Raw genomic sequence first — 12,835 nt, 5'->3', positions numbered from 1 at the left:
CGGGAAACGCATTTTGAGTCGATTGAGGAGATAAAGTCCGAAGAAGGTGCTAATGCATATAGCTGAAAGGGACTATTTGGCATGTTTGTTAATTTTAACCACACATAACCGTTAATCGTAGAATGAAAGGGTAATGTATAATCCGACCCTGTTAAGTATATATATTCTCAATTCGGATCACTAGCCCACTCGGTCTAGCCATGTCAGTCTGTCCGTATAAACGGTGAGATCTCGGAAAATTTAAGAGATAGACAGTTCGTATTAAGCATGCAGATTCTAGGGCTTCCCACGCATCGCAAGTTTGATTTATCGGAGTTCCACGCCTACTCAAACGCCCACAAACGTCCATCACGGTTTTTCCTCCATAAGCAACACACGTGTAAGAAAAAGACGGGAAAAGTCGCTACAACTCGTTGCAGTGGAAAATGGGACCGAACACGCTAATCGATTGAGTATTCCACCGTTTTATTCAGTATTTTGTGTTCGTATATTTTCGGGACTTTTTTAAGAAGGAAATGCATTTGAACTGCAATAGGGCCGTTACAAGGAAATTGTTGTTGGTGCAGCCCTAAGAAGCCTTCCAACGGAAGGAACCTAGCAACTGATCTCATCTTGAAAATTATTATTGCTATGCTCTTTTTAAGGATATGACCAACCTACAGCCTATGTCCTTTTTGGCAAGAGCTGGCACCTGTTGCCATTATTCCCAAAAAGTATTTACAGAAAAAGCCATTTGAATTTTTATAGTTTCAACAAATCTTTATTATTCTTGGAGTTTGAGATGAGCTAAGGATATACCAGAAAAATACCAGGTATAAGGAGTGACTTCGATGAACGCTGTTACCCAATTCACACAGCCGCTTAAAACCGCTGTTACAATTTTGCAGATTCCTGATCACATGGAGAATCGTTGAAGCGAACCAACTGATCGGCATAAGCAACCCGTATCCGAAGGGGGAGGACATAAAAATTCAGTTTCTCCGAAAGAAATTGAAAGAAAACGTCAAACTAAGTATGTACAATTTGAACACAAAAATGTTTAGATCACGGTATAAGAGTCGGTTATTGATAACCTATATTGGGGTTGCAAGAATTTCTTGTTGATATTAGCCGATATTTAATTTACAATCGTAATTTTATTTTAAAAACTTTTGTTTATAAAGTAATAGTCAAAACTTACACTATTTAAAAAACATTTGAATTGGAGTTTTGAAGTGGAGTTTTACTGCTAAAATATTTTTAAAATGTCAACGTTATTACGTATTATAAGCGAATAGAAATAAATAAAATAAGGAGAATACAAATTAGTCACTAATAACTGATCCATCAGTAATCAGTTATCATGTTGTTTTGCTAAGCGTGGCCATTATCTGGATTACTCTTTTAAAGGTTTCTTGCGTTTTGGCGGGAAGTCGCTGGTTTTCCCAGTGCTATCGTTATTTATCATCTCTAATAGAAAGAACCCAGCTAAAACATAGGCATTGAACGAACATTAAAAAAAAACGAAAATTAGTAGCATAGCTGTCTTTTGAGTACACATTTCGACTTTCCCAACAAAATTCCCAGTAATTAACACCGATGGATGCCACTTGGTAAGTGTGTTTTACGCGTTTCTTGGGTGATTATATTGCTTATAATCACTGTTTTTGCCTAAGATAATTGAGGTTTATATTTCAGTAGGGCCATGGAGCAGCTACTGGCGGCCGTGGAGTTGAGCCGGAGCCAAAATGAGGATACCACTCCCACGGCCAACACCGCCATATCAATCTGGAGCGCCCCTTCCGAGGGCAGTGCCTCTAGTTGCGTGGACCCCGCCTCCTTCCGGTTTCGGCTGGATGGCCAAGCCATTTTGCCACCACTGGTGAGTCGAAAACTTGGCCAGGGAGTGGCACCTATTCAAGCGTAACTCACTCACTATGTTCCAGATCACTAGTGCCAAGAGACGCGAGGTGCAGCTGGCCCGCCAGAAAGCTTTGAAGCTGGAGGAACGCTACCGCCTGGCCAGACACTCGGCGGGATCCGACATGGCCAGTCTGGGGAGCCTGTCCCAGACGGAGACTTTCATCTACGACAGCACTCGAGGCCAGGCACGTCCTCAGACTCCTGTCCTAGACATTCAGATCCCTACCATACAGGTTGATCCTCCCACTCCCCAGCCGCCGGTGGAGCCAGTGGAAAACTTGTCCCCCAGGCGGCACAACCGAATTACCGATCGCATCCTGCAGTTTGAACAGTCGGGACTGGGTAAACTTCTACCCAAAGATCATGAAAAAAGGATCCTGCGTTCTAGTACCAGTCCATTGATAGCTGAATGTAAGGAGCAAAAGCAGCAGGCTTTAAAGAAGACGGAGTTAGGGACTTCACAGCCAGAGCCAGCTAGTTTTCAGCGCTCACGAAGCTTTACGCTGGAGGAACCTTCTCAGGTTCTCGTAGAGCATATGCAGCGGGAGGCCCAAGCGGTCAGGCCTAGCCAGAGTTTGGTAAACTTCCAAAGGCAGACCATAGAGTCCCAGGCCAAGCGGGTGAATCGCAGTTCCAGATGCAACAGCAGCAACATCGCCACCGCCACAAACACTACAACCAATGGCAGCAGCTGCTCCAGAAGAGATCGCGAGGTGGAACGTATAATAGAAAGGGCGTTGGGCGAACATGGTCCTCTTGAAGCTAGCAGGAAAGCAGGAGTGCGCAACTACCTGCGTAGCCATCGGGAGCGAATGAATCAGTTGGTCCTTTACCAGGAGGAGGAGCGTCGTCGCATGCAGACGCAGTTTGATCAACAGCAGCGCCAGCTCATTGAGGAACTGTGTGCTGAAATTGATGTTTCCTCGAGCACCGAAAATCCTGATGGACTAGTGTCGCAGAGCACCAGTACGGGAGACCTGCAATGTGGCTTATCCACGCCGTCAATGTCCTTTTCGAATGCCACGCCACGCAGCTTCCTAAATATGGATGACTTTCTCACAATGGAGGACAGCGGCCGAATGGCGGCTTCTTCTTCCGCTCGGAAGAGGTTGTTTAGTCCGAAAGTATCTCTGGGCTACGACTCGGAACCTCAGCTGCTTGGGGAGACAAGTGCTCCCAGCACACCGCGATCGTTACCACTCAGGAACAGCAGTTTAACCAACAGTAGGCGAAGCGGGCAAGTTCCCAGGAGACGATCGCAAACCGTGAGCAGTAGTTCCAGGAAATCGAACATTGCTGCAGGTCGCGAAGTGATCAAATCACCAGCGAAGGTACTGCACGGACGACCAAAGAGTTCACCAGGAAACGTCAGCTCCACTCCACCAAAAAGGGGCAACGCTCCAGTAAGAAGCAGTTCATCGCCCAAGCAACTGAGAACTGTAAGTTATCCAAACTAGTCCGTTAATTAGCGTTATTTTCTTTACTTAATGCCAAAGGTAAAAAGATAATCTTTTAATGCGAAAATAAGCAAGTAATATCGAACTTATGTATGAATTAAAACAGTCTAACTCTTATTTTCGTAAAGTGAAACCTTGGCTGTATTATCGGGTGCATGCAATTACTTAATATTAAAATAAGTAATAACAAGTATGGGCGAGTTTGTGAATCGTCACTGGGAACAAAAACAATTTTTAAAAATTCAAAACTATATGAAAGGGTATACATGTTCTTCTTGCGTAAAAAACAATGCAGAAGAAAATATTTATATTTGATTTCATTTTAAACGCTGTTTATGCGCTCTTACGTAAAACGTATATTCTGAGAATGTCGTAGAATAAGCCCATTACATATCTTTTCTTCCCCCTGGGTTTGGATGAAAAATCAAGCCACATGTAACTATTTAGTTGTGAAAATTGTATTGAAGATGATTGGCTAGTCTTAATGATTTAATTAAAAAGAAATTCGAAATTCCTAAAAATAAAACAAAAAGATAATATGTCAAAAAACACCGAAGCTATGCTTTGATTCATATTATTTTCCCACCAATTTTCCGATCGTTCCTATGGCAGCTATATGGTATAGTCGTCCGATCTTAATAAAATTAAATTCAAAATTCAGAACTAATTAAAAAATGTTAAAAAAACCAAAGGTATAATAAAAAAAAATGTTTTTCCGATTGTTCCTATGGGAGCTATAAGATGTAGTTGACCGATCCGGATGGTTCCGACTTATATACTACCTGCAAAAGAAAGAAGACTTTTGCGAAAGTTTCAGCACGATAGCTCTAAAACTGAGAGACTAGTTTGCGTAGAAACGGACGAACAGAAGGACATGGCTAGATCGACTCGTCTAGGGATGCTGATCAAGAATATATATACTTTATGGGGTCGGAAACGTCTCCTTCACTGCGTTGCAAACTTCTGACTGAAATCATAATACCCTCTGCAAGGGTATAAAACCCTTTTTTTTGAAAATACTAGAGCTGAGTTAAAAATCCACGATTGTCCACGAGGCGGGGAGGGGGGGTCAAAAAGTGCTTAAAATTTGTCCACGTGGTATATGGACGGCCCCATAGGTGTAGCTTAAAGAAGCCTAAATAAAATGGAGCCAGAAGAAAAATCCGTCGGGCTGTGTTATCGGTTACCCGTTAATCGGTTTCCAATTTTAAATTTGAATTTGACATCCTGCTGAAGTAAGCTTGCGCTTTTCTGATAAAGAATGTATATACTTTTTAAGGTTGGAAACGTCTCCTTCACTACGTTGCAAACTTCTGACTGCACTCATTATACCCTCTGCAAGGGTAGAAAGATTTTAATGGTAACAAGAATTTACTTTAAATGTAACGTCCACAAGGGTCTTGTTTTATTGGCCGTTTTTGCATGCACACGATAATTATACCCGTTACTCGTAGAGTAAAAGGGTATACTAGATTCGTCGGAAAGTATGTAACAGGCAGAAGGAAGCGTTTCCGACCCCACAAAGTATATATATTCTTGATCAGGATCACTAGCCGAGTCGATCTAGCCATGTCCGTCTGTCCGTCTGTCCGTCTGTCCGTCTGTCCGTCTGTCCGTCTGTCCGTCTGTCTGTCCGTCCGGATGAACGCTGAGATCTCGGAAACTATGGGAGCTAGGCTATTGAGATTTGGCGTGCAGATTCCTGAGCTTCTTACGCAGCGCAAGTTTGTTTCGGCACAGTGCCACGCCCACTCTAACGCCCACAAACCGCCCAAAACTGTGGCTCCTACAGTTTTGATGCTAGAATAAAAATTTTAACTGAAATGTATTGTTCTCATCAATACCTATCGATTGACCCAAAAAAAAGTTTGCCAAGCCCACTTTAACGCCCACAAACCGCGAAAACCTGTGACGCCCACAATTTGCATGCTAGATAAAAAATTTTAACTGAAATGTATTGGTCTCGTCAATACCTATCGATTGATCCAAAAAAAAATTTGCCATGCCCACTCTAACTCCCATAACGCTTAAATCTGTATACCGCCGGTAGGTGGCGCATTTTAATCTCGCTTTGCTGCTTGCATATCTCCATATAGCTGAGTTACGGGTATCTGATAGTCGAGGTACTCGACTATAACGTTCTTCCTTGTTTTTTTATTCATGTTCTGTATTCTATTCTCTTATTTTCACTTTCACAACTCATGCAGCGCAAGAAGCTATAGCAAATCAGGAGGCTAGTTTACCAAATGCCTTAACAAAGACTGCGAGGAAATCGAGGGACCAAACCTCCAGCACCCGTAGCTAACCTACTTACTAACCCATTCAGCAAGTGCCTTCTTTCCCTGTTTAATTTCGAATTTGATCCCCGCCAGAAATATACCAATCTGGAGCAGGAAGAGCGACAATGGGCAGCCACGCGTATAAATGCCGCAGTGCGAGGATTCTTGATCCGTCGACTCTTTGCCACCGAGCAAGTGCAACGTATAGTCCAGACCATCAGAGACACCTTGATCTTCGTGCTAAATCTACATCTTGAAACCTGCGGAAATAACCTAGATGCAGAGGAGCCCGCTAATCTGCGCCTTAAGGCGCGACTACTTCAACAGGTGGGTTGAGGGTCTTAAACTAATTGTTGAAAACTCTATTGCCACAGACATATGTTGGTTCCTAAAACCATTAAAATATTGAACTATAAAGAGATTTTAATTTACTATTAAAATATTAATATTCTTTCCAAGTTGATATTCCAGAAGTATATTTGAATTACATTTATTCTTTAGTACGCTCGTTTCTCAATCAAAGCTAAAATAGGCTTTAAACCAGGGACCATAATCGTTATGTTTTATTTTAAATCTCACAAATGAATCATTATTTTTGATCAAAAAAATCATTGTATACCTTCTGCAAGGAACCAGAAGGCCAATTTTAGAATTTTGTTTTTCAGAGGAGATACCTTTGCGTTCGTTTTATACCTCTATACAAAAAAAAAAGAAAAAATCGGCAAAGCAAAAAAAATCAGTAGTGATCATTATTTTTGAGTTTTATTTTTTCATCCGGGAATAATGATAATTTTTCATTTTTGTTATAAAAGAAAAAACTTTCAAAATTATGATGAAAATGGATAAGCTAACCAAAGAGAATTAATGTGGTATTTTACTTTTTTGCTGATTTCTTTATTCAAAAAACCGATCCATAACACAATTGTTACAAATTGTTGTTAGCTGAGTAACGTGTAGCTGATAGTCGAGGCCATCGACTATAGCGTTCTCTCTTATTTTATTTTTATACTTTCCCGAGGTTTTTGACGTTTGACAAGTTTTTCTAAGATTTTTTGCGACATTTTTAAGTCTAGCGTGTTTTAGGGGTGTTCATAACCTAATCCTTTCCAACATTGGATACAGTTGCCATTTGCCACACCTGCCAGGACCATTGAATACCCTAATTATATCTCGAGTTAGTTGAGGATTTCATGGGCGGATGGGCATTCTTTTTGAATACCACAATTCCTTTAATAAGGATCCCAAATCATCCCTTGGATCCGGGCTTGAAGGATTCAAATAAATAAAATTGACTCTTGGTATTATTTTGACTATCTTTCCTATTTTTTTTTTTAATTTGATTGATGTTCCTAAGAATAGAAGATAATATGGATAAAAAATGCAGAAGTAAACTAAAAAAGATATTGCATTAAATGTCAAAATAATAAGGCCTGTCTTTTTAAGGTTTCTGTTTTCTTTTTTAAGAATCTTTTTAACCTCTGTTATTTGTTGATGCTTAAGCTCTATAAATATGATGTTTTTGTCAATTTCTCTAGAGTCGCGAAGGTCTTTTGTGCCCTTAAACGTATGTCTTGTGTGCCCTAACCTAAAAAAGTTTTCCACACGACGTGTCCACAAATTAGTCAGTAACGTCCCTGTTTTTGATGTTTGCCAATAGGAATCGACCACGCGCCATCTACAGACATTTTTGTTTTGAATTTGCGCAGAGAATCTGGTATTTGTTAGTCGAGGCACTTTAATTAATTCTTATTTCATTATTTTCTTTGGTTTTTTAAAACAGCTCTGCTCGGCCAGCCGTACGCTTCACCTGATCTTCATCCAGACCAACACAAAGGAACGCTTGGAAATCATTGCTCGGGATCGAAAGCGGATCAAGACCAAACTCCTCCTAAAACACAGCTGATCCGATTCAAATGTCGTAGATTAGAAGGCAAGAAGAGGAAAAATCCCAAACTAAACATTCCTGCCTTTAATAAGCACCTATTTTATTTTTATATTATCACCATACTTTTAATTTTATTTCATTAAAAATCAAGTTTAATGAGATAAAACGAGTAAAAAATATTTGTAAATGAAATTTGAAAAGACAAGACTGGTGGTGTAATGCATTTAAATTTAGGACAGTTTCTTTTCCCACTTATTATTATTTCCTTTGGTTAAAGGGGTATGTACTTGCAGCTTGGGTAGGTATTTTCTTAATAAGAGTTAATTTTGCTAAAAGAGAAATTGATAAAAAACAAGGAAGAACGCTATAGTCGAGTACCTCGACTATCAGATACCCGTTACTCCGCAAATGGGACCAAAGGGAAATGGAGATATGCAAGCAGCAAAGCGAGATTGAAATGCGGCACCTACCCGTGATCTCATTATATGGTTATGTGGGCGGTAGACAGATTTAAGCGTTATGCGCGTTAGAGTGGGCGTGGCAAATTTTTTTTGAATCAGTCGATTGGTATTGACGAGACTAATACATTTTAGCTAATATTTTTTATCTATCATGAAATTTGTGGGCGTTAGAGTGGGCGTGACATATTCGAAATTTAAATCTGAGATCCCATTTCTCTATCTTTGATAGTTTCCGAGATATCCGCATTCATATTTACGATTTTTTGAAGTTTGTGGGCGTTAAGGTGGGCGTGGCAAACTTTTTTTTGGGTCAATCGATAGGTATTGATGAGAACAATACATTTCAGTTAAAATTTTTGTTTTAGCATCAAAACTGTAGGAGCCACAGTTTTGGGCGGTTTGTGGGCGTTAGAGCGGGCGTGGCACTCTACTGAAACAAACTTGCGCTGCGTAAGAAGCTCAGGAATCTGCATGCAGAATCTCAATAGCCTAGCTCTTATAGTTTCCGAGATCTCAGCGTTCATCCGGACAGACGGACAGATGGACATGGCTAGATCGATTCGGCTAGTGATCCTGATCAAGAATATATATACTTTATGGGGTCGGAAACGCTTCCTTCTGCCTGTTACATACTTTCCGACGAATTTAGTATACCATTTTACTCTACGAGTAACGGGTATAATCAGTGTTTTTGGTGCAGGCCTTTGGGCATTAAATTATGTTAATATAGACGTTTATAAGCAAATAAAATTCTGTAAATTCCATCATTCACCATAAAATGGTGGTCAGTGTCTTAAAAATTCGTCTAATGCATGTTCATGCATCTTCATTCAAACCATTAAATTTTGGTCCTTTTTGCAAATCGCGATTTCACTATACATATATACGTCTATATTAAGATAATTTAATGCCCACAGGCTTGCACCCTTTGAAAAAGTTCATTTTGTTGTCCACTGTTGGAGCTTGGATCCGACTTTTAAATATACTACCTGCAATAAAAATAAGACTATGGAAAGTTTTAAGCCGATAGCGCAAAACAGTCTGCTCTGTAGATACAGCCCAGTCGTTAAAATGATTTGGGGTGTTCAGTGGGCTAGAGCATGCCAAACAAAAAAATTTCATTCAAATAAAAACTAAGTTCTTAGAATATGTTTGTATTTTAGAGCCACACTGTTCTCGAATTACTTTTTGAAAAACCACATTGTTCACGGTTTGCTTTTGATATTTTCAAAAAATGTTTTGTGAAAGGTAGGAATTCGTGCTTGTTTTTATGGCGATTTTAGTTCATGGTAACTTTTCAACATTAAAACACAATTCTTTATTTATTACTGAATTTATAAAAATATTTGTGTGCGAATTTTTTTTATTTTACGTTTAATTTTAATATGAATATTATTACAGCTTGCTCTAACGTCATCGCAAAGGTCTCTCGCGCCCTCAATTTTGAAGTAGATTTATTTTGTCAATATCTATCAGTAGTATCAATAATATCAGTTACACTCATCGAAATTTTACTGCAAAACCGCCCTAAAAACAAGGAAAATCGCTCTAAAACGGTGGTCAATGGCATCTGGGTAACAAAATAAGAGCAACATTTTCTAAAAATAGGCATGTATTGGGTAGTACATTTAGGGCGATTTTTCATTTTCCTCGGTACTTTTCCTGAAATTTTTTAAAGATTATTTAACTTAGTGTCCTTTTTATACCCGTTACTCGTAGAGTAAAAGGGTATACTAGATTCGTCGGAAAGTATGTAACAGGTAGGAGGAAGAGTTTCCGACCCCATAAAGTATATATACTCTTGATCAGGATCACTAGCCGAGTCGATCTAGCCATGTCCGTCTGTCCGTCTGTCTGTCCGTCCGGATGAACGCTGAGATCTCGGAAACTACAAAAACTGAAAAGTCTCGTCAACACCTATCGATTGACCTAAAAAAAAGTTTGCCACGCCTTCTCTAACGCCCACAAACCGCCCAAACCTGTGGCGCCCACAATTCTCATGCTAGAAAATAAATGTTAACTGAAATGTGTTAGTCTCGTCAATACCTATCGATTGACCACGCCCACTCTGACGCCCATAACGCTCAAATCTGACTGCGGCCGACATAACCATATATTAAGATGGCGGGTAGGTGGAGCATTACAATCTCGCTTTGCTGCTTGCATGTTTCCATCTCCTTTTGGTCCCTTTAGCTGAGTAACGGGTATGTGATAGTCAAGGTACTCGATTGTAGCGTTCTTCCTTGTTTTACTATAATTTGAGAGGGTGAGTCAAGGTTATTATTCGGCCGCCCAACATATGTTGGTAAACTGCTAAATAGAATCATAAGAACTGAATGTAGTCATTAAACATAACCAGGGAAATAATCATAAATATCAAACAATCTTACTTTTTGAAAAAAATCTTCGTGGTCGCTGCGAGAATAAAACTCACGACCGCTGGGTTCACTGTCGAGAGCACTACCGCTGCACCACACGCTTGTTAAAATAATAGTATTTGATATTAAGAGCTTAAAAAAACACTAACGTATCAAGCATGGACAGGTATTTTTAATACTTTTTGCTTAGTTGGTGGTCTTAGGTCGTTAAGAAGTTTAACATGGGATTTCGAAAATTTTAAATTAAATACGAATGTGATCTTAGGTTAAACCTAGAACGCTATCTTCTGGAGAAATTGTTTCTAATTCTTCTGCACATTGTTACGTCCTTGATGAAATTTACGGCTGTACTTAAGTCGCCCTCCCCATGGTCATAGTCAAGTTGAAAATTTGAAACGTTTCTGTTTCTAACCTGTTAAATTACATAGCCCTGTGGGGTACATTTAACGCCGAAAAATATACCCTGTGTTTCGTACGCAGACACACTCCACATTACTGTCAAGTTTTCGTAAACTAAGGATACAATTTTTATTATCAAGAAAAATAAATTGTAATTCAGTAAATAACGCAAAACTTTTAAAATTTAAGGCAATTTTTAAACTCGTTTCTCGTAGAGTCAATTAAAATCGTATTGATAATAACAATTATAATCTTCGTCAAAACAAACTAACATACAATAAAACACGACTTCTTATGGACAAAAAATATGTATAACCTTTATTTTTAAATTTTCTTGGCTCAAGAACAACAAACAGTTTGTTTAAGTAGTAGATCCATTTGATAACTCCCGTAAAAGCGATATCTTCTATGAGTTACATTTGCGTGGATTAGGAATACAAGTGCTTTAAGGACTTTTAGCGGGCTGCAATTTATGAGTGCCTCTGTTTAGAGGTACTAGGTGCCTCTTCATAGCTGGCTTGATCGATATCAGAGCTATCAAACGATAGCTTAGCGGGTGCCATACCCGGCAGCAGCAGAAACTCGTTGAACAGGAAGTCTGCGTCCATGGACTGTGTTTTGCCATGATATCCGCGGACGACGCCCCGCTTTGGCGGTTCGATGAACCGCTCCTTGACAATCAGGGCTCCCGGCGAGGGGGATGGCGAGGGGGACGGCGAGGCCGAGGTGGAGCTACACGCGTTGATCCTACGGCCGTAGTAAGCTCGAGGTGGGTTTCGCTCGGTCAGGACTTCGCCTATGGCCCCTGTATAAAATAATATAAATTTGTGCATAAGTTTATGTTATACGAAATACAACCATATTTTCACTACAAGCAATTGCACCGCAACTAAAGTTAGATTTCTTGGACTTTTTTAATTAATGTAAGTCTATGTTTATTCAAATTCTGTTTCTAGTGTGGCCTTGACCTTTTGTTTACATTTTGAAAAAAACAAATTGTCGGGCCTCTATCGTTTTAAGTGCACAATTCCGGGAGAATGGATTATCAAAAATCAATAAGGTAACCAAATTACTTAGTTAATTCAATTATCGTGTCCTGCGCAAAATCATCTTCGGAAAACACCAATTTCCGATGAAAATTTTTTTCTGTAAGTAATGACGAATTTTTCAGAGCTCACGGCAAAATCGACCAAATGCATGCAATAGGAAGTTGCCCGAAAAATTAGAAAATCGGAGGGCTGGCAGTTTACGACGTAACCGGAGTCAAAAGTACTTACACAAAACAAAAGTAAAATATACTCATTTAAACTACGTTTGAATGATGCAAGATTCTTTACTTAGTGAAAATGCCGATTTTTTTTGAAAATCTAATTTTTAAACTTTTTTCCACGTCTTGAAAACTAAAATTGTTTGATGCTGATATCTCACATCTCTCTAGCTCTTACAGTTTCCGAGAACACGGCGTTTAGACGGACATATACACCTTTTTCTCTACGTGTAAAGGATATATAAATGTTATGAAGTCGCTTTGCTGCTTGCATATCTCTATCACCCTTACGCTCCCTTTAGCTGATTAACGGATATTTGATAGTCGATGCATTCGACTATGCTTGAAATCAATTCAAACTTTCCTTTTGTTTTTCGTTTAAAAATAACTCAAAGACATATCTCTTACTTTAAAGGTTTGTTGCCGTAAATTAAAGGAACTTCTTAATGCTCTTTCCCTAAAATTTCTTTTTTTAGAGCAGAAACGACGTTGAAAGAAAATACTTCGCAATTTTCTCGCATTACAGTTGCCTGGTTGGAAAGAAAAAAGTACAATTTGTAAAGTATCATGTTGTTTTTTTAAAAACTTGGAGTCCGAATACTTAAAACCGATTGTTCATATGACAGCTAAAGGCCAGAAAGCACATTTACCCTTATCAGAGTAGACATCAAAACTACGAATTCCAAATTCAAAAACCGCTTCATTTTAATCCGATCGTTCCTATGGGAGCTAAAGAATATAAACGTCCGATCAAGACTGTTTTCAAAGCCGATATGCTTGTACATATTTTCAGACAATTGAAAATGG

At 39.2% G+C, this 12,835-nt stretch overlaps 2 protein-coding genes across 20 annotated transcripts in view; one reads left to right on the top strand and one right to left on the bottom strand.

Moving 5' to 3' along the window:
* Positions 1–1,430: 1,430 nt before the first annotated feature.
* On the top strand, positions 1,431–7,728 carry Cp110 (Centriolar coiled coil protein 110kDa). 4 transcript variants are annotated; one of them, XR_005014732.3, is made up of 6 exons: positions 1,431–1,592; positions 1,678–1,861; positions 1,926–3,341; positions 5,732–5,965; positions 7,174–7,352; positions 7,419–7,728. XR_005014732.3 is itself a non-coding variant. In XM_017068265.4 (5 exons), exons 1-5 carry the CDS (start codon positions 1,579–1,581, stop codon positions 7,539–7,541), a joined length of 1,971 nt encoding a protein of 656 aa, XP_016923754.1. In that variant the 5' UTR covers positions 1,431–1,578; the 3' UTR covers positions 7,542–7,728. The 4 variants fall into 4 exon arrangements, 3 of the variants coding, with proteins under 3 accessions (XP_016923754.1, XP_016923756.1, XP_016923755.1); XM_017068265.4 differs by lacking the exon at positions 7,174–7,352; XM_017068266.4 differs by lacking the exon at positions 7,174–7,352 and having other exon boundaries at positions 1,433–1,592; positions 1,681–1,861.
* A 3,322-nt stretch (positions 7,729–11,050) lies between these two features.
* l(1)G0196 (inositol hexakisphosphate and diphosphoinositol-pentakisphosphate kinase) overlaps positions 11,051–12,835 on the bottom strand; it is a 50,083-nt gene continuing 48,298 nt past the window's right edge. For all 16 annotated transcript variants that reach the window (XM_017068222.4, XM_065868343.2, XM_036820003.3 and 13 more), the window contains one exon: positions 11,051–11,566. In XM_017068222.4, coding sequence (XP_016923711.1) covers positions 11,232–11,566 — 335 coding nt within the window. In that variant the 3' untranslated portion in view covers positions 11,051–11,231. The remainder of the gene's footprint in view (positions 11,567–12,835) is intronic.

The sequence above is a fragment of the Drosophila suzukii genome, chromosome X, assembly GCF_043229965.1.
Source record: "Drosophila suzukii chromosome X, CBGP_Dsuzu_IsoJpt1.0, whole genome shotgun sequence".
NCBI lineage: Eukaryota > Metazoa > Arthropoda > Insecta > Diptera > Drosophilidae > Drosophila > Drosophila suzukii.
The sequence above is the reverse complement of the archived record's forward strand: the minus strand, read 5'-3'. Positions and strand labels throughout refer to the sequence as shown.